Raw genomic sequence first — 23070 nt, 5'->3', positions numbered from 1 at the left:
AAAAGGTTTGTTTTACATTCACAAAGATCTATGCTTGATTCAATTTACAACATTGTATACTGTAGCTTGATGCTGAGTTATACTTTCTACCTCCACCTCATATTGAGTTATTCCTTCAACTCCTGCCTCATATTGAATAATACCTTCTGCTGTAAATTCATTTTGAACAATACTTTTCTACCTCTGCCCAGTAGCGAGCTATATTTTCTACTGTAGCCTCAGACTGATTCAATACATTCTGTTGTAGTTTAATGTTGATCAATAACATGTAAGTGTAATTTGGTATTCCACAACACTCCATCTGCATCTAATGAAGAGGACTGCTTCACTTACCTGGGCCACAGACCATTCCACTGGACACCAGCTCCTGGCTAGTTCCAAGCATCTGCCTGTGTGTCGAGGACTGGTTTAACTTTCGCAGGTGTCCCCGAAATTTTAACATCTCCCCAGCCAAACACTCAGCCTTTTGATTTCTTCAACGCTTCCAAGACATCATCATATAACTGGCTGATGAGAGTGAAGCTGTGATGGTATGGCATGCAGACCTCTACAAGGCTGAACCTCTCCGCCAACTTCAAGACACCTCTTCCTTTTCCCCTCTGCCTTCCAGCGCCATGCCTAACAACAGACTATGTCCTCCACTATCCATAACCTCATCTCCTCTTCCCATCTCCCTCTCACCACCTCAAACCTCATTGTCTGCACTCTATACACCCTACCATCATTTATTTCCTTCCCAAAATCCACAAGGCCAACAACCCTAGTTGCCCCATTGTCTCTGCCTGTAACTGCCCCACGGAAATGATCTCAAAATACCTCGACCATGTCCTTGGCCCCCTAGTGGCTTCCCTCCACTCCCACATCTGTGACACTAACCATGTTCTCCATCTCTTCAACTCTTTCTTTTTCTCTCCTGGCCCCTTGAAACTTCTCTTCACTCTTGATATCAAGAATTTTTACAGTGATCCCACACCATACAGTGTTTCTTGCACTCAAACACTTCTTAGAAATTCAACCCAACTCCCAGCCTGACACCTCTACACTTCTTCATCTGGTTGAACTTGTTCTCTCCTTCAACTGCTTCCTGTACATCTACACAAGGGACTGAGATACAATGAAGAACTCCTCTCTCATATAAACAATAAGATAACTCATACAGAGAATTTAAAGTAAAAAGTAAAATATAATATAAAAAATAAGTACAGGAGTCAAATGAAATGTTATACACTGATAATAAAATATCATTTAATAAAACCATAAAAGAACATAATCAGAATTAAAAAAAAAAACAATTCGACATTCAAAATGACATTTGCATTTTCACAAAACAAATGCATACTCATATATTATATATATATATATATATATATATATATATATATATATATATATATATATATATATATATATATATATATATATATATATATATATATGAAGGAGGCTGATCACATTCCTAGAAGAAAATAACTTGCTCACAAACATGCAACATGGTTTTTTTTTGGAGGGGGGGTCTGCCTCTCACAGCTACAATAGCATTCCGTCATGGTACAGAAACAGCAGCTCAACTATTCAAATGTGAATGTGATATCTTGGTTTTGCCAAGGCCTTTGACAAAGTTAAGTATGGAATGATATGTTACACATTGCATGGCCTTGGCATCACTGCAAAATTAGGTGACTGCTTGACTTTCTAAAAGGAAGTTAGACAGTTTCTGCCAATGGTGCTCTCCCTGGGGAGACATCAGTCTACAGCAGAGTCCCTCAAGGAACTGTACTGGGACCATTGCTGCTTGTGGTGGCCCTCTCAGACTTTCCGTTGGCCATACAATCAGCCACTATCACCAGCTACATTAATAATACAAAAATATCACTGGCAATCAAGGACCCAGATGATATGCTAAAACTGCTAAACAATTTTCATCAACCCCTTTTTTATACTGCATGCAGTATACAAATGGGCTGATGAAAATAACATGCAGTACAATGCTGAGAAGTTTCAAGCACTCCACTACTTGCCCACAAATAGACAACAATCAGAATACACAGGACCAGTGGGTATTGTAATCCCAGTCATGCATGAACTGGGAACCCACATGAATAATGATGCAAAATTCCATGTACATATTACCAAGATGGCAGCAATATTCAGGTAAGTAGCTGGATGGATTCTGAAATCATTCAGAACCAGAAAAAAAAAAAAAAAACCAGCACTACTCCTGAGGAGAATTTTTATTCTCTGTCATGTGGATTACTGTTCCCATCTGTGGTCACCACAGAGTGTCAAACTGATAGCAGAATTTGAGGCAATTCAGCTCCACTACATAAAGAAGATTGACTCAATGAAATGAAACGATGAGCTACTGGGTGAGGCTAAAGGAACTGAAGCTCTAATCCGTAGGGAGAAACAAGATCCTGGAAGGTGGAACTCCCAATTTTGGAGCTGAAAGCAATACCAACTACTGAACTGGATAGCACTGCATAATACCAAATATCCTCTCTTCTCCATCTCAAATAAGAACCCAGTACTGTAACAATTTGTGTTTCAGGGGTCACAACTATTCAACATTCTGCCAAACAACCTCAGAGGTATGTGAGGTGGAGATATGGGGATCTTCAAAGAGCATTTGGACACAGTTTTCTTTGAAATACCTGATGAATCTATACTGCAGCAGGAGGCAAAAAAGAAGAGTACATCCTTCCAACCTGCTGCTTCAGCAAAAGCAGTAAAGAAAGAAAACCCATACACACTGAAAGGCGGTGCTCCAGTATGGACCCAGCCTCTAGCTGAAACTAGTGAAAGATAAATTAAATAGGTGCATGTGTGTGTGTAGTAAAATAAAAACTAGAAAGCCTTTGGTTCAGTATTGTAGGTGTAGAAATCACTTTTCTGATAATTTTTCCACTTTAATACTGAGATGTTTGTAAGTTATTAGGTATTTAAAAAAAGATTATGCTTAATAACTAATAAAGATCTAATTATTAAAGTGGAAAAATTATCAGAAAAGCCATTTCTGATCATTTTTTCAAATACATGTATGTATATATATAATTGCTAAAGAGGACACCAAACATTAAGGCAAGGCAAACATCTCAAGTAGTATACAATATTATTATTGGGAAAAAATTGCCTAGCGTACCTAATTGTTTAGATCAGGGGTTTTCAAACTTTTTGACTTGCTGACCCCTTTATATTTCAGGCTTTACCTTAGAAACCCCCTTATAAACGCTTATGAAATTTATACATAAATATTTGCTTAAAATAACATATTTTTACATTTGTTTATTTAACAGTATTTAACAAATAGGTTTATTGTCAGTTAAAAAATTTCGAATACAAAACATATATAAAATCAAATTGGCCATAAAAAGTATTTGCTGTCCACGGACCCCCTGTGGTCCATGGACCACAGTTTGAAAACCCCTGGTTTAGATCACCTGTGAACTAAAACCCCATACTTTGTGTGTGTGTGTGTATATATATATATATATATATATATATATATATATATATATAAACACACACACACACACATGTATATATACATGTGTATGTATATACACACTCACACATGTATACATATACACACATGATATGCATATGTTGGTATATATACATATATTTATATGTGTGTGTGAGTGTGTTTATGTATGTATGTGTATATATGTATATGTAAGGCTATATACATATATGTATGTGTGTGTGACATCATTCATCATCATCATTTAATGTCCATTTTCCATGCTGGTATGGGTGGGATGGTTTGACCAAGGACTGGCAAGCTAGTAGGAGGCGCCAGGCTCTAATCTGATCTGGTAGTGTTTCTACAGCTGGATGCCCTTCCTAATGCCAACCACTCCAAGAGTATAGTGGATGCTTTTTACGTGCCACCAGCACAGGAACCAGTCAGGCGGTCCTGGCATCTATCATATTCAGATAGTGCTTTTTACGTGCCACTGGAACAGGGGCCAATGGCCACAGCTACAATTTTGGATTTACTTGATTCAACAGGTCTTCTCAAGCATATCATATCGCCTGATGCATCAAGGGTACTCATAAATGGGTTGGACATGCAACACTGGCATTGGCCATGGCTGCGATCTCACTTTAGTTGTTGGATCTTCTCAATCACAGCATATCTCTGAAGGTCACAATCTCCTGTCATTGCCTTTGTGAGGCCCAATGTTCAAAGGTCATGCTTCACCACCTCATCCCATATATATATACACATATACACACACACACACACACACACACACACACACACACACACACACACACACACACATATATATACATATGTAACGGTAGGGTTACCAATGTAACGGTTAATGTTATTGTGTTGTGTAGTCGATGTGTCACCCATTGTAACAATAAGTATTATTTACCAATTGTACTGGTTATAAGATGAACGATGAAGAGTGATCGAAGTTTTTATAGAAATATTTATCTACCGTTACGTTAATAAATGCCATACCACGACGGGTAGGCCAGTGTAATAGTATAACAGTTTGTACGTAAAGCATACAAGGTAAAGAATTTCGGCCTGGCTAAAGGCGTCTGGGTCATATCTAACTGCTGACAGATCAAAACCGTTGTTCCACCGTGGGAAAAGTTCTGACGCAGTGTTAAGTCAAATTTGGGTATAGTGGATCAAATCCACTTCACGCCTGCAAGATTCCTATATATATATATATATATATATATATATATATATACACACACACATGTAGTGAGTGAGAGAAAAGTGGGGAAAGAGTTTGTAGTAACACCTGTGCATGCGTAGAATTAATAAAGCAAGTGTTTCCCGCTCAATTCATTCTCTTCCTCGCTGGCCAGCGATTGAGCATGGACGTGTGTTTAAAAGCTGTCCCTACATCTTTCGGTCTTATACTCGACAGCTCGTTATTCTCACCTCTAAAGATGTATAACTAAAGATATGTATGTTTTACCATCTAAATAAATATTGTTTAAGTTGTTTAGTCTGGAGTTCAGCGTTCCGTCTATTTCTTTAATTTTATAGTAGAAAGTCAGGTATACAATCTAAAGATGTATAACCCACTTTCTACTAAAAGTTAATCATATTTTAGTGAAGTGGCAATGGGTGAATTTTAGGAATGAGGATGGGTCAGCTTCAAAGAGTAGTTTTGTTTGAAGAAGCAAGGAGGAGATGGAGAAATGAAATTCAAGGAACGAGGTTAAGGGTGGCTGTAAGGGTGGATGTTCTGGGCAGGAGTAATCATCAAAGGTAATATTCAGAATGAATATGTAGCAGAAAGGTTTTAGTTATTAGTGTGAACAAGTTTGTAACTTAATATTAAATGTAGTTAAGGTTAATCGTAATTAGGGGGTTACATAGATTTCACAAAATGGAAAAATGATGTTTAGTACCTGTGTTTACATCAAAGGATTCTGAGAATGTCTTAATTAATGAAGAGTTGTGGTTGCAAAGGTTAGCGATTCCCTTAAACAGTATAAAAATGTCAAGGTTGGTGTTGTATGGGGAAGCCTTACTGATGATGGGCCAGGACAATGTATAAGGAATATCTGGGGATTTGCGGTTGTGTATTTAAGTTGCTGAAGAGGTAGATAATTTAAAAGTTGAATTGGAAAAAGATTTTATGAGTGCTCAGTAGTGTCTCTTAAAATCAACAGTGCCTCCGAAATAGACCCTTGTTTGGTGGGAGTGTGGTGTTACTACTATGCATTTGCACAGACAGAAACTTGAAAGAGGGCATAGTTGAGACACCTGAAAGTTGCAGCTTTTCCTGCTTGTAATGGGATTGGAATTAATCATTGAGAAGGTTAGGTTTGTTGTGGCTAGTTAGCAGAAGAGAAAAGCAAGAGGCATTATCAATAACCAGTGTTGGAGTTGGAGGTGGTATGGCCATTGGTGTATGTGGTCATATGGGTAGTATTGTGGAGGGTCGCATTAGGGTGATATTATTGAGTTGGGTGGGGTTTCTAAGGGTAGCATCATTGCAACTAGGTAGGTTGAGGATTATATCTAATGTAAAGAAATTTTCTATGTGTATGTGTCTTCTCAGATAAAACTCAAAACCTCTACTCCTTCCCAGGGCCTCTGTCTAAATAAAAAATAAAATACTATTTTGAAAACTATAATGTAAACTAATATTGCTTATCTTTCAAATTGTACCTAGCTTCAAAAAATGGCAAACCGAGAAAGAGTAAAATAATATTAGAAACCTGAGTAGAAAAGGAAGGAGCTATTCAATCAGTCTTATTTGTTTTCTAGTTCACTTTTTAATTGTTTATCATTCAATAGGCTAGGTATTATTACCTTTTTTTTTTGAAAACAGGTGAGAAAACTGACAGAGAATCTGCCTCATGTAGGGAAAGTGGGCATTAAGACAGTCATGATGATGATTATGATAAGATACATGTGTGTGTGTGTGTGTGTGTGTGTGTGTGTGTGTGTGTGTGTGTGTTACATTCATTATCATTGCCATCATCAGTTAATACTTACTCAGAGCGATCTTCATATTTGAACCGTGCCAAAATCTTATGGTAGTCTTCATAATTGACTTTCTTTAACTGTTCCCGGACACAGCTGACCAATCTTTCAAAGTTATCTTCAGGGTTTCTTTTGTTGCCATAGTGACGGGCCAGCACAAGAATTTCATGTTCACAAAGGTCTAATTGGCATTCAGACAACACCGATGAGAAATCAAGGTAGCTGACAACTGCTGAAGACTCATCACCATTTGTTTTTGCATAGAACTTCCTCAGAAAATCATTTCTTCCAATTTTTCTGGAGTTTTTAATTTTTTCAAGGATCAGCTTTATGTTTGATGTTGGAAACTGTTCAGTTAAAGAAAAAGAAAACAAATAAAAAAAATCATAAGAAAGGTTGGAAAATGGTAAAAGCAAAATCATCATCATGGTCAAGATCCCTATTATCATCATCATCACCATCTTCTACAATTTTCATTATCATAATCATTTGTATTTATATCATCATTCAAACAAACAGCACACTAAATGAACAAATTGTATAAAGAATTGCTGATAGAAATCAAAAAGATGTGGCATCTGAACATGGTTACAAAACCAGTGATTGTAGGAGCACTTGGAATGATCAAAAAAGAAGCTGAAAATTATTTGAGGATGATCTCTGGATTATAATCCATGCAGGAAGTGCAAAAGATTGTCTTAACTGGTATGTTAGACATATTGAGAAGAACATGTAAATTTTATTTCCTTTTCCTGTAATTTTCTTTTCTTTTTCCTTTTATTCTCTTTGCTTTTTCTCCCTGTCTTTCTTCCTCCCCCTTTTTTTTTTCTATCAGTCTCAGTATGTGCAAGTACTCCACCTTAGAATTTTTCTGTCATTTCTTTCTCCATCAATTTATCCATTTCCAGTATCCTCAAATACTCATAGCCCGTCTCTTCTATTTGCTTCATAACCTCCCCCAACGTTATCCATAATCTGATTTTGCCCTTCTTCAAGACTAACACTACTGCTTGCAGTAGATCTTTGTTATCATTTGGTTTGAGTTTAAAAGTTCAAAGTGGACTAAACCTTTCATATCCCACCAAACAGATAACAACACCTTACGTGGGTGAAGACGTTCTTTAGCCTGGGGTGCTGGTGTTTCTCCTTTCCCTATCCACTGTTTTCAGCACTTGGCATCTTAATAGAGAACCTATTTCTCATCACCAGTCACTATTCAGTCCAAAAAAGGCTCATTTGTGAAACATGGCAGCAAAGAAGAGCACACATTCACTCTCTGCATGCAATTAGACTCGGAAAGTTTGTGAGGAACCCATTGACCCAATTTGCTGACCTTTCTGATGGCACACAGGTGTCGATGAATGGTTGAATGACTAAATCCAAGTTGTTCTGCTAGTTCCTCAACAGCTATCAGGGTTTGCAGGAAACCCTTATCAAGCTCTACAGATCTTCCAGGATGAGGCTTGTCTTCTAGGCTGTAGTTTCCAGCTCAGAATTTCTGGAACCACCATTGATACTGGCTTACACTTATTGTCTGATCCCCATATACTGCATTAATATTCCTCACATTTTCCATTGTGTTGTTGCCTTTATTGAACTCATAAAGCAAAATATACTGAATATTCTCCTTTTTCACTTCAATTATAGCTTTTAAAATATAACTGTTCAAATTGAACTGCACTCTTGAAAACTTGCACTAAGGAAAAATTATTATCTCCTTTTATAGCCAACTGATGAAATTTATCCCGTCGTCTTCCAACTTTTGAAAAAGACGGCATTATGTATGTGATAACCCAATAGATATATATATATATATATATATATATATATATATATATATATATATATATATATATATATATATATATATATAGATACATACATACAGACATACATACATACACACACATGTATATATATGTATATATACAACAGGCTTCTGACAGTTTCTGTTCACTAAATTCACTTACAAGGTATTTGTCAGACCTAAGCAAAAACATAAGGCATATGCCCAAGGTGCTATAAGGTGGAACTGAACCCAAAACCACATGGTTGCCAAAGAAACTTCTTTGGCAATAAATAAAAGACATGCACTTACTTGATCAGCTCTTGTTTCCATAAACCTCAGTGTATACTCATCGATGTCTGTTATAAGAAACTGATGATTAACAAACTCCACTGTATTTCCAACAAACAAATCTTCTGCTAAATAATACTTAGAGAGTTCAGTGTTGAATTTTTGCTCATGTTTTTTCATGCGACTCCGCTCCAAAAACTTGCCACCAACAAAACCTTGACATTATTGAGAAAAAGGAGATAAAATAGCTTTTCTTTGAGAAGCACAAGGCTAAGAATTTTGAGGAAAGTAGATCAGTTGCTTAAATCAATGAAAGAACCTGATTAATACTTTATTTTATTGATCCAGAAAGATGAAAAGCAAATTTTGCTTTGGCAGGAACAGATCTCATAACATAAAATGCCAAATGATATACAATTAAACCTTGGGAGAGGCATTATGCCGGTAATAAACACACGCACTGGTTCAGTCCTTTATTACCGGCATAATGCCTCTCCCAAGGTTTAATTGTATTTATTTCAACATGCGTATCCACATCAAGAATCTTGCACACGAAATACACATATGAAATATGATAAGCTCCAGTTAAATGATATATTACAAGAGATTTTTATTTTATGCTTTAATGATTCTGCCAGTCAACCACCCTTGGGGGTGAATGAAAATATAACAATAATAAATGGCAACACTGCCAGATCAGACTGGAGTCTGGTGTAGCCTCCTGGCTTACCAGAACCAGTTGAACCGTCCAACTCATGTCAGCATGGAAAATGGACATAAAATGATGATGATGATAGATGAAAATATTTAATCAAATTAGTTGAGTCATATATATCTATACATATCAACATCAATCATGCATGAAGAGGTGTAAAGATTCTCCAATGTTATAAAGAATAAAACCAAACATACATTAAAATATAGGCGAAAAATGATAATATATAAAAATACATATAAAATTACATACAAATAAAATTTACATGTAAGGCATTATGCATGATAAATATAGGAGGTGCAAAATGAATGAGAGATTGATAAATTTGAATAAAAACATCAACCTTTAAAATAGCAAATCACCTAAATCGACTAAAAATCACTTATACATATATAAAATAAGATAGAAATAACAGTAGATATAAGGGAAAACATAAATAAAATAGGATCCCAAAAATAGGAGGATGTTTCATTCACAGCTGTTTCAGGGATACATTACTGGTCATTGTTAAAAATTGAATACTCCATATATGTCCTCATCACCAGGATGATGTCCTCCTTGGTAAATTTCATCACATATATAAGATAGTCTAATAATTCTGCCAGCTTATAGCCTTAACAATAACAATCCTCTCTATTATAGGCACAAGGCCTGAAATTTTATGGGACAGGGTAATTTGATTACTTTAACCCCAGTACAATTGTATATTTGAGAGATGAGGAATTATTGTACATTAATTACATTTGATGGACATTTGTCCTCATCTTGTTTGTTGTTATCACAATGTTTTGGCTGATGTACTCTTGACCTAGGGGAATTTCGAACTTCGGTTCTCATTCCTAAGGTATTTTTTTGATATTATTATTATTATTATTCAGGTCACTGCCTGGAATCGAACTCGGAATCTTGGGGTTATTGGCCTGTGCTCTTAACCAATACACCATATACCCATGGGCGATTATGGAGTGAATTTTAGGGCTTATAAATCTAATATTTTCCGACCCTCCCTTAATACTGGTTCCCATATGCTACTCCTATCTGCACTAGGTCTAATTAGGAAGTTATGCCGTAGCATATGTGCTGCCTCTTTTAGTTTTTGTGTTTTTCAGTGGTGTTCTCTATTATTTTAACTTCATCTCATAGGAGGAGGTGGTCTCCATTTTTCGATATATGATCAGCTATACCTGATCTTTCAACATCTCCTCCTGTCATAGCTCTGCGATGTTCCTCTGCCCTTATTTTGAGGGTAAAATAATACAACACTTCTCAAGAGTAATACAACACTTCACAAATATCTCCTTCAAGTAAGAGAATATAGCCAAAAGATTGCATCAGCTCCATCCCATGAAGCTGTGGTAGGTTGTACAAAGGCGAAACATGCCCCCCCCCACCCCACCCACCTCAAAACAAGGGTAGAAGAACATCACAAAGCTATGACATGAGGAGATATTGATAAATGAGGTATATCTGATAATGTATGGAAAAATGGATGATGTATGGAATAATACAAACTACTAACAATAAAACAGAGATACAGGGGAAAAGATATTGAAAAATTTAGATAAGGGAGAGCAGGGACAGAGCCATGAACTTTGTGGTCATTTCAAGTGTGAGGTCCATGTGCTTGACCTTTGATATCTATAAGTCAACATTAAGAGGTAAACATCCGTATAAAATTTGGACAAGGCACCTCTTAAAGATTCTCCACAGTTACAAGGCCTGCTAAAAATAGCAGCTGCATCTCACTCAAGTCATACTCTACTATCTATTTTAAAAAATGGATATGTGCAACGTAGTTCTATATATACTAAAAGGAAATTACTGTTATTTAAAAGAATAATATGGCCATAGCTGGAATGTCTAATCAGAGTCAATGTAAGAGTCTGATTAAAAAAAAAAAGCCTGAGTCAACAGGATCTTATATTTACTCTCAACTCTCAAGAAATTTCAGCTCATTTACCATCAAATCATATTTTCATTGATGATGTTGTTGTAGATACTTTATATCTAGAAGTAGAAAATGGTTATGATCACAGCTGTAAAATGCTTGATCAAAGATGATCTATAACTAAACAATGACAACAACAACAACAACACATCCACAATAACAATATTACAGTAACAAATTCAGACAATGCACACACAAAATATAAAAGGCAAAGAGGATTTAAAAACAGGCAAAATACTTTACCAGAGTTCTTGATTACAGGCTCAAAGACAGATATAGTATCATCTGATAGATAATAACTGATAATGAAATCCCTGTTTTTATCTGCAGAAACAACAGGTATTTTCAGTTTGGCGAGGAACCGTAGAATATTGCTGTTGAACCCTGATCTGTCATACTTCATGAATTTAAGGAAATCTTTCTGTGGAACTTTTGGAATGATAGATCGACAATTACTAAGGGAGTCTTCTTCGCTTCCAAAACCATTGTAAGGTGGTAGAGCCATTTTTAAGGGTGCATTGACTTCCTTTGTGTGTTTAATTGGTGTAAAATTTTCTGTGAATATTGATGTTTTTTGTAATGAAAAGGAAAGTGAAGACACTCAACATAGGTAGGGTAGAGAAAGAAAATATTATTAGTTTAAATGAAAAGATGAAGTGGTAGTGAAGTATTAGCCTTTTTGTTTAAAATCTGTGACTTCTGATCCACAAAGTAATTTACTTAACATTGTCTTTGCTCACTTAACTGTCTTGTAGAACAGATACTTGATAATCTGGTCAATCTTAACTGTCGTAATTTAATGCCTAATACATGTGATAAAATTTTTAGATTTACTATTCACAAGAAATTATTAGGTCATCAATTCTGAAATTTGTAGAAAAGAGAAAAAGTTTGCTAATGTTTTATAAACATAAGGAATAGTTTTATTCATCAAATTATGCACCCATATTGTCAATACACTTTTGCCATTTCAGGATTAGCTTGTTTAGCCTGGATATTTAAAAGCCTGGCAATCGAGAGTGAATAAAATCTTGGAAGGCCTGTTTTACAGCATCATTGGAATTAATTATTTTCCCATTAAAAAGAAGTGGTAGTCAGTAGGGGCAAGATCAGGTGAGTACGGTGGATGATGGAGAACTGTATTTTCACCAATGACATTTTTACCATGTGTGGTCTGGTGTTGTCTTGCAATTAAATAGGAGTGGATCTTTTTTTTTTTTTTTTTTTTTTTTAAATTTCTGCATCATTCGGTCCAGTTGTCTGCAGTATACTATGGCCATGATTGATGAGCCAGGTTTAATGAAATCATAATGGATCACACCTGCACCAGACCACCAGCTTCTTTTGATGAATTTTGCTTTTTGGACTGTTTTGGTCACATATCTTTGTCCAACCATTGTGCTGAACGTTGACAGTTGTTGTATAGGATCCATTTCTCATCACATTACAATTCGATTTAAAAATGATTAATTTTTTGTGACGAGAAAGTAGCATAATGCTGGCTTCCAAACGTTGCTGTTTCTAATTTTCACTGAGTTCATGTGGAACCCACCTATCCTACTGTTTCACTTTATCTATTTGAATTAGGTGAGTAAATACTGTTTGCTTGCTAACACCAAACAACAATGATAATTCAGGGACACTTTAAGATAGATCTGACTCGACGGTGACTTTCAGTTTGTCATTATCCACTTTTGTTTCTGGTCAACTGCATTGCTCATTTGTGAGGTCGAAGTTACCAGAACAAAATTTTGCAAACTGATTTGATACTGTCTGCTGTGTAATAACATTAGAACGACATACTCCATTAATATACCAGGCTGTCTGCAATGCTGTATTTCCAAGAAAACACTTATATTTCAAAACTGTATGAATTTCTGATTTATCCACCTCTAAGCCAAAAACAGCAAAAAATGATTTATAAATACTTTGTAAAGTGCAAAACGAGTTAGAATAAAGAAATAGATGTGTCAGCTTTCTAACCAAAAATAAAGATTGTCAAAATATAATAATGGCACAAAATGAGCAACTGTCAAAGCTTACCGTATACCTTACTACAAATTTCATAGTTGATGACCTAATAGCACCTATCTGCTTCAGGCATTGTGTTGTTGCTTTACATAGAACATTTTAATCTACATTGGCTAAGTTCCTCTAGTGAATAAACTGGATCATGAGAAACTGAAGAAATCTCTGTGTGAATATTTGATCTTAACCTGCTACAAATAACAACCAAATTCTTGGAACTCACTATCATCTTAAGAAATAGGGAGGATACAATGAATAATGTGGTCGTAAATGATTATAAAAACAGTAAGGTAATAGTGGAATGCTAGTTCAATCAGGGATAAAGTAGAGGAATACGAGGGGCTACTCAAAAATAACTAGAAACATTTTCTGTGGACCAAGCCTGTTGGAGTTCAGGCTTCCACAGCTAGAAGCCACTTGATGGGGCCCTCAGGCATCAGCCTGCTGACTGGTAGCATCCCATGAGGTCATACTGTGATGCAATGTGACTGTATTGCAGTGCTTCTCCTCTGTTCATCAATTTTTGTGATGGCTGAAATGAAGGAACACTGTGCTTCCATGAAATTCTGTTTTCTGCTGGGGAAAACAGCAGCCAAATCAGTTGTCATGCTTCAAACAGTTTACAAGGACACTGCTATCATGAGCAAAACACAGGTTTATGAGTGGTTTTCACGCTTTAGGAATGGTCACTTATCACTTGAAGACCAACTGTGTTCAGGGCGATTGTTGACCTCCCAAACGAATGAAAACATGAAAATTCCTGAACTGATCTTGGACAGCCATCACCGAACAGTCAATGAAGTGGTTGATATGACTGGGGTGTTATGGAGCTTTGCCAACAAATTTTTGAGCTAGGAATTATTAATGAAAAGAGTTGCAACAAAATTTGTCCTTCACTTGCTCGAGGAAGATTAAAAGCAGACAAAACTGAATGCATGTCATAAACTGCAAGAACAGTTGGAAGTTAATCTGGACCTTTACTTAAAGGTTTTCACTGGTGACAAAAGGTGGTGTTTTGGCTACAACCTGGAAATGAAGCAGCAATCAAGCCAATGTGAGCATTCAATGCTACCAAACCCCCAAAAAGTGTGTCAAGCGAAGATGATACTGATTTGTTTTATGAATGCAAAAGGAATTGTCCACACTGAATTTGTCCCATCTGATTAAACTGTTAACCAGACATTTTAGTTTGCAGTTCTGAAGCATCTACTAGATGCAGTGAGACAAAATGCCCTGATTTGTGGAAAAGTGGTGAGTGGTGGTTTCATCATGACAATGTGGTTGTGCGCACTGCCTTGAGTACGGGACAATTTTTGACCCTAAATGGCATGACCCTGCTTTATTTCATTAATTAGCCATATAGGCTTATCACCTGCCAGAGCCTCGTGGAACTTTTAGGTGTTTTCGCTCAATAAACACTCACAACGCCAGGTCTGGGAATCGAAACCGCGATCCTATGACCGCGAGTCCGCTGCCCTAACCACTGGGCCATTGCTTACCCACCCTCCCTTTCCAGCCGATCTTGCTCTCTGCAAAATTTTCTGTTCCCCTGAATGAAAAAAGTCCTTAAAGGAAAACGTTTTGCAGATGCGGAAGAGATGAAGGGGGAAAAATGACAGAGGCGTTGAAAGGCGTCACTTTGCAAGAGTGGAAAACATCTGAACCGATGCATTGCTTCAAATGGAGAGAACTTTGGAGGTGATGACATTGTAAACATTTAAAACTAAGAAAAGAAAATAATATTGCAAAATAATTCTGGCTTCTTTTGGTTACCCCCATGTAAACAACAACTGGAGGATGTCACTTCTCATAGACTGTATTCTTATCCATCAGAATAAGATGATAGAGTAGCTCTTTGAAGTTGGAATTGTTCTTTAATGTATAAATGATGTTAAACATTCAAAATTCTAGTCAAATATCAAGTTAACAATGTACTGTCTGGTCCAGGAATTGAATGCAGAAGTTTATAATCAAAACCCCAACTGCATATATGTATGTATTATGCATGATTGAGCCTTCTGTGTCTTAACACCTTTGAATCTTCCATGTGGTATACACCTCACATGGATATTTACCAATTCTGAGACATGTGTCTATTTTTTGTTTAGATAAAACAAATTTAACTTAGTAACATAAGGATAGTTTTATTGTATAACATCATTTAGCATATACTCTCCATGCTGGTATGGTTGTTACCAACATGAACATTAAAAAATCATAATATATATATATATATATATATATATATAAACATATGCCTATATACATACTAATGCACACATGAGAGATTCGCAAATCTAGCTAAATCCCACTTTTATTTAAATTTCATGACATTTGACACAAACGAAAGTAAATCACTTACCAATTCCATAATTGGTTTTGTAATATTCCTTTGTGAAGCCATCACAGTCACAAAGCAGGAACGGTCGACTATAGACATTGATAATATTTCCAAGACGAAGATCAGAGGCATGATAGTAAGACATATCAGGTTCACCTGTCTGGATGATGAAATCAGTCATCAAAAATTACATTTTAAAGGAAATACATCACTTACTAGACAACACGGTCGGTCAGCCTGCTAGAAATGATAACAACATCTCTCTTGAATCACATCTTACTATTATGGAAAAAGTGAAAGATACTGTGAATAATGTATTTCTAACTAGCGCTGGAAAAGAAGGAGAATTCAAGTTGGAGTTAAACAGCAACAACAGCAAAAACAATAACATATAAAAATGGAGCCATTGAAGAACCCTGTATGGGATCACTTGACATTTTAGAATTAGCAGCCTCACAACAGTTTAAACCACATTCCTATATTTGCCTGGGAGATAGGTAAAGGGAATTTACTGAGGCAAATTTTCTACAGTTAGATGCCTTTATCATTGACAACCATCACCTGGTTCCTAGTAATTTAATACTTCTCGTTTGGCAGATCTGTTTGCAAGGAAGACCGGAAGTGAATGAGACTGCTTGTATGGTGGTGATATTTACTAACAACTATTATGCAATGTCAAGACATTGAGACACAAATACACACACATACATAAATGTGTGTGTGTGTGTGTACTACTGGCTTCTTTTAGTTCCTGTCTGTCAAATCCTGTTACAAGGGTTTGGTCAACTCAAAACTATAGTAGAAGATAGCTAAGGTACCACACAGTGGGACTGAAAGTAAAGTTGTGGGGTTGTAATGTGAACTTCTTGACCATACATTGTCTGCAAATAAGATTAGAAGACTATAACTGGAAATGCTTTCCATATAGTTCTACTCACTTTGGGTTTATATGGGACTAAACACCAACAACATATTTGAAGCCATTCATGGATTATTGTTCATGAGATTTCTGTAGAAGGAAAGCTCATGTACATTTTGCAGTATTGGGTAATTTTTTGTCTATAGAAAGCCTGCAGAAATTCTCCACTCTGCACACCACTGTGTTCACTGATGAATTCAATGTGTTGAAAACCAAAACAAATACTACAAGGTATTTGGTCTAACATTTTATCAATCAACCAACCATTCTATTGACCCCAAAAGGACAAATAGCAACTTTGACTGATAGGATTTGAAGTCAGTATGTAAAGAGTTAAGATGACAATCACAACAACAACACTAAAGCTTTTTTTCTCATTATTTGTACAGCCATTAGTCTACAGACATGTTGTTTCTTTTCTGTCATTTCTACTGTTATCTATAAAAAAGGATGCATCAATGGGGTTTCGGTGAATAGGGTTAGCTTTAGTTGTCTTCATTTTTAGTTTAGCTTTGATCATGCAAACCTATAATTCCAAACATTCCGCCTGTGACCATCCCATCTTTTTCCTATGTATAGTAAATCCTTGACCATGTTATCTACTGTATCCATTCTCAAAGAAATGGGGAGGGGAGGCAATTTGGAAGAGCTTGGCTGCTGTTCCTAGCAGATCAGGCAACCATATAAAGGCTACTTCATTAGTCCACATTGATGGTACAGCAATGTGTACAATCAATTGTCAAACAATTGTTAAGAAACAAAACTGTAATGTCAGAGGTGCAGGAACCTGGTTTCAATGTGGATGGACTACAAGAAAACCTTTGACTCTGTCCCCCATGCATTGATGTTAGAAGCCCTTTAACTTGCTAAAGTTCCAGCGAGCATAGTTGAAGGTATAGCCAACCTGAAATTAAATACAAAGAGTGATTGTATTACCATTAGTAAAATAAAGTATTGCAGAGGCATATTCGAAGGGGATAGCCTCTCTGTGATGCTGTTTATATCTTCTGAAAGCTTTTTAAGGAATTCTGAAGGATATCTCACTGGTTTACAAGGAAACAGAAATACCAAAATAGCACTCTGTTCCTTCGTGGATGGCTTCAAAGAATATGCATGAGATGAAAAAGAGACTTTTACTTGGTTACAACATTCTCATAGGATATAGTTCTGGGGTGTGGTCAGATTAAATGTTGCTATATGGTTGTGAAAAGAGAGAAAACGGTAAACCAGACTAGCTACATTTCCATCAATGGCTTAAATGTATTCCCTATATCTGATGAGTAATGTTATAGGTATCTAGTGGTGGATGAAAACACATTTTACAATGGCACCTGTAACAAAACACCTGTCACAAAAGAAAATTACAGCCAAATAAAGAAAATATAGATCTCAGACGTCTCTGCTTTCAATAAAACAGTGGTCTACAATGTGTTTGCAGTGCCAGTACTCATACCAACATTTGGACTGCTTGATTAGATCGGAGTAATTGAAGTGAGTCCCTCCTAGCTTGAGGCATTTATGTATAGTAATGCTCTTAATATAAATAAATATATTTATTGGGAATAATTAATGGATTTTTCCTTTATGAGGTTTCTTTCATGCTAACTACTTAATAAATTCTTCTAAAGATTTTATCCTATATTTGAATTATATATATATATATATATATATACATACATACACACAAAAACACCTTGTTGATGTTATTCAAATTCCAGTGAAGGATGTTTGGATCAAGGTTAGAAACTTGCTCTTTCTTTATTGGTAAAAAATCTTGAAATAAAACTGAATAAGTATATACATACAAACAAACAAACATAGATTGTATGGCTGGAGGCCTTTCCAAACGTCAATCAATTTACAGTGTAATAGATGCTTTTTATATGGCAGCAATGTTTGTGAGGTCACCAACTTACAAAATAAGACTCTAAATTTGAGTTGTGGTATAATATTGAAAGAGGTGTCTTTATGCCTTATCTTAAAGGACAATAGTATTATAGAGGGATTGGAGCAGGTGTGTTGCTGAAGAGGAGTACCAAATAGTTCCCTTGCCAACTGCGCCATTGGATTAATGCCAAATTTAAGCATCAGTGAAGCTTCAAATGAACCAAACTCTGACAAGTGGTGTTGACAACAACAATGATAATACACACACACACACACAGTATATGTATGTGTATATATATATATATACATATATACACGTACATACATACAAATCTTAGTGATGCAGGCTCGTTTGTGCTTGTGCTATCCATGTAAAAGCACACATGCTGGTGCCATGTAAAAGCAACCACCATTATATTTAGCCTTATTCGTTAGTACTCCACTTCTATATGTAGATACTCAATTAAGATACAAAAACAAAGAACTACCTTCACACTTATTACCTTTAAGTTGTCCAGAATGTAACGTCCTTTAGAATGCATTGAGCCAAAAACATTTAAGACTGTTCGGTCAACCTTTTGACCATGGAGAGGCAGACCATCAGGTACCTGAATAAAGGAATATAATTGATTAATTTTGTCATGTGCACAATTAACAGCAAGAATCAGAGCAATGACACGCCTATTCATTGTCAATACATTTCAGTAGATTTGGACATAAATATACTAGCTACTATCATGTTTTGTCTTTGGAGAACTTCCCATTTAAGATGGAGGCACAGGTATGGCTGTGTGGCAACAAGTTTGCTTCTCAACCATATAGTTCTTGGCAAGTGTCTTCTATAATAGCCTTGAACTAATCTTATAGTATTTGTTCTGGCATCTTAAATCCTGAGTTCATATCCTACTTATTGTAGCCAAATGGTAGGAATCTTTTGTTACAGTCTAATCAGTTGTCATATATGAAATAATAATAATCCCATCAACCATAGGCACATGGCCTGAAATTTTGGATGAGAGGATTAGTTGACTGCACCAACCTCAGTGCTCAGCTGATAATTATAGTCCCTGAAAGGATGAAAGGCCAAAGTGACCTCAGCAAAATTTGAAATCAGAACATAAAGACAGGTAAAATGTTCATTAAGTATTACATCTGATAAATTAACAATTCTGACATATCACCTCCTTAAAAATACCACTACTATTAATAGTAACAACACAACGGTGATGATTTTAGCATTCAGAGCAAAACAAAAGTGCCCTTGCTACGCTTGGCCTCTGGAGGAGGTCAACAGTACAAAGGCAGCTGAAATAAAGTTATAATGAAAGGAAACCATAAATGATAATAAGTTATCTACACTACTACTAAAATATATCAAACATGTAATGGCAAAGTGGAAAAGTATTATAACATTAAAAAATGACTCAGAAGTCATTAAAACCTACCCTATACCCATCAGAAAGGGTATTTTACAGGGAGACTCACTGTCACCCTTGCTTTGCTGCCTTTCTCTAACCCTGCTAAGTTTATAGGTGGTATAGACAAACAATAAACCATCTCCTGTACATGGATGACCTTAAAATTTTCACTAAAACACCAAAGAAACCTTGTCAAAATTTTCCATTGTTTTAGCAAGGACATCAGAATGATCATGGGGCTGGACAAATGTGCTGAAGTCACATTGAGAAGAGACGAAGTAATCAACCTTGAAAATACTGCTCTCAACATAGACACATAAATAAGAGAATTAGACCATAATCACTCATACAAATATCTAGGAACAGACAAAACAGCTAAAATACAACACAGAAATGAAATAGAAAATTAGGAGAGTATTTTAGAAGAGTTAAAGTAGTATTAAACACTGAGCTTAATGCTAAAAATAAAATAACAGGGATAAACACGCTAGCCATACCAGTCATAAAGTACAGCTTTAACATAATAAAATAGAATATCAGTGAATTGAGAACCCTAGGCAGAAAAAACAGAAAACTTAACCAGTGTACCAAAATGACCACCCCAAAGCAGATGCAGACAATGTATCTACCCTGCTCAGGAGACTGTGGTCTAATACAGATAGAGAGTTATAAAATAACAACAGTTGGACTAGGAAAGTACTTTGAAACAAAGAGTGGAAGACTACTGCATGTAATAAGGTAACACAAGAGGCAACAGAATACAAAACAGAAACAAACCACACTGATACACTGACCGCAGATGATATCACAGCAGAGATGGTCAAAGAGACAAGAAACAACAGATTGGAGCCTGGTGTTGCCATCCGGTTTCACCAGTCCTCAGTCAAATCGTCCAACCCATGCTAGCATGGAAAGCGGACGTTAAACAATGATGATGATGATGATGATTGAAAGAGAAATGAAGATAAAAACCACTCCGTGGCAAATAACTTATAAGGCTTGACAGAGAGGAAGTGAGCTTAAGTAAAAGACAATAAAAGCAGCTTAAATTTGCTAGACTAAAAGCAGAAACACGATTGCTTCTCGCTGCACAAGATTAATGCCTGACTACAAACAATTATAGAAGCAAAATAATGAAAACAGGCTCTAACACAAAATGCAGAATGTGCAACCAGCACAATGAGACAGCGGACCATATCATCTTGTGTTGTCTAGTCTTAATGATTTCAGCGAAGATGGGAGCATTGGGATGCATATCAGGCAGTTTTGAGGAGTGTGTAAATAAAATCTTTACTGATGCAAAGTCACAAGTCATGCAAACAACAGCACTCCTTGGTACAGCAAGGATTTTCAAGAAAGTTTTGTCTATGTAAGGAACAGGAGAGGAAATAGTGAGGAACTTTTGTCAACTTGTTATTGATTGTTCCTTAAGTGAAATGTGTGATGTACAAAATGAAGCAATAGATGAAAATATGACATCCCTATTAAAAAACAAAAAAAGAAATGCAAGTACAAATAATAATCATATATGTATTTACATTTTTAAACATAAACACAAATGTAATGTTTATACAGTTCACACACATACACATACAATCTTTCACATATGAACAAGACAACATAGAACACGGTGTTTAAACAACTTAAGAGAGAATTAATGAATATAAGATGCAGCATATCTCATCTTAAACAGAGAGAAAAAAGCAGATATGCTCAGTAATAAAAGTAAGAAAACAAATAGGTGAATTTTGATTTGTGAGCCTCGGGCAATCAAGATACAAAAGAAGCCATAGCACATTTCTAGAGATGGTGTTGTGCTAAAAACTTAACACTGCACAAGAGCAAAACAAACCAAAAGATAACAGTGGACAGATGACGACTATATATGAAGTATGAAATGCATTCTACACTGCCAAGCTATACCCAAAACACACATGAATAATAAAACAAGTATATCAAATATGGAGAAGAAGAAATACTGTTATAAGGGAAACAATTTTGGAAAGAACTCTTGCAAATATCTGGTGATATATATTCTGTGAAAGGGGAAAATGCCTCAAACTAAAATAGACCAAGTTTCAAAGAAAATAAACAAGCACCATCTGGCCACGTACCCAATGCATTACACATACAGCACAAATGCTAATACAACCAAAGACTGCATCAGACTCCATAACAAAAGATGCAATACAATACTGGGAAGCATTTGCACTGCTCCTAACAGCCAAAAAAGAACACACAAAGCTGTACACATCCCAGCAACACAGAGGTTTAGCAGATGATGCAGTAGAAAATTGTTTGAAATAACCAAATTTTGTTGAAGAAGAAAAGCACAAAATATATTTACTTTTGGTAATTTCCCTCTTTTGATGAAAACTGAAATTTGGTCACGGCCACTGTTAGGCAGGATGTCTTCATGGATTTCTATTGTGTCATCAGAGAGGAAGTAGAGAAGCACCATCTTGTGTGGGTCACCAAACATTGCATCCGAGTCATCCCAGAGACAGTAGAATCTAAGTACATGCTGGTCATGGACAAGGAACTGCTTCAACATATCGATCTTTTGATAAGGTCGCATGGGCTTCTGGCCTTCATCAACCTTCAGAAGAGAAGACAATGATAAATTCTTTGCAAGTTTTCAGTAACATTGTAAAATTAATAAGTAGAAAGGTAGAAAATGTCATAGAATGCTGGGCTAAATTTCCAATGGTTGCCTGAGTTTTAGAAACTGTACACTGAATCTCCATATCATAAGAGTCAACTAACATCTCTTTCTAAAGCTCTACTGAAGGAAAACTGTCTGACTCATAACAGCAAGGAATATCTAATATTCAATGTTGATGATGATAATGATGGTTATATTGATGTCAATGACAATGATGATGTTGCCACTGGCAATAATGAAGATGGTGGTGAAGGAGGAAATGATGATGATGATGATGGTAATGACTATGACGCTAATGATGTTGAGTGCAAGGCTAAATGGTACATGCTGGGATGTAAAGTGGATGCCATTATGACGGATGTCCAGCCATAGACACCATGCTAAAATAGATATAGGTGCACAATTCATTTTCCACACCTGATGGATCCTGCCAAATCATCCTACTCGTGCCAGTATGGATAGTTTATGTTAATCAAGGAGGACGATGATGAAGATGTCAAACAAAACGAGATACCATTGCAGATACTTATAAGAATGTAATTTGTCTAAACCAAATGTCTTATATCTTCAAGGAGGGGTAGGTGTAAATTGGACATT

At 36.0% G+C, this 23070-nt stretch overlaps 1 protein-coding gene across 1 annotated transcript in view; it reads right to left on the bottom strand.

The window, feature by feature from the left end:
* LOC106871294 (EF-hand domain-containing family member C2) overlaps window positions 1–23070 on the bottom strand; it is a 38328-nt gene that overhangs the window by 6000 nt on the left and 9258 nt on the right. Inside the window, exons 4-9 of the mRNA XM_089337494.1 lie at window positions 22156–22407; window positions 18894–18998; window positions 15606–15744; window positions 11459–11770; window positions 8574–8767; window positions 6488–6822 (exon numbers count right to left, since the gene is read on the bottom strand). Of these exons, the coding sequence (XP_089193620.1) occupies window positions 6488–6822; window positions 8574–8767; window positions 11459–11770; window positions 15606–15744; window positions 18894–18998; window positions 22156–22407 (1337 nt within the window). The remainder of the gene's footprint in view (window positions 1–6487; window positions 6823–8573; window positions 8768–11458; window positions 11771–15605; window positions 15745–18893; window positions 18999–22155; window positions 22408–23070) is intronic.

The sequence above is a fragment of the Octopus bimaculoides genome, chromosome 19 (assembly GCF_046866305.1).
Source record: "Octopus bimaculoides isolate indiv1 chromosome 19, ASM4686630v1, whole genome shotgun sequence".
Classification (NCBI taxonomy): Eukaryota; Metazoa; Mollusca; class Cephalopoda; order Octopoda; family Octopodidae; genus Octopus; species Octopus bimaculoides.
The sequence above is the reverse complement of the archived record's forward strand: the minus strand, read 5'-3'. Positions and strand labels throughout refer to the sequence as shown.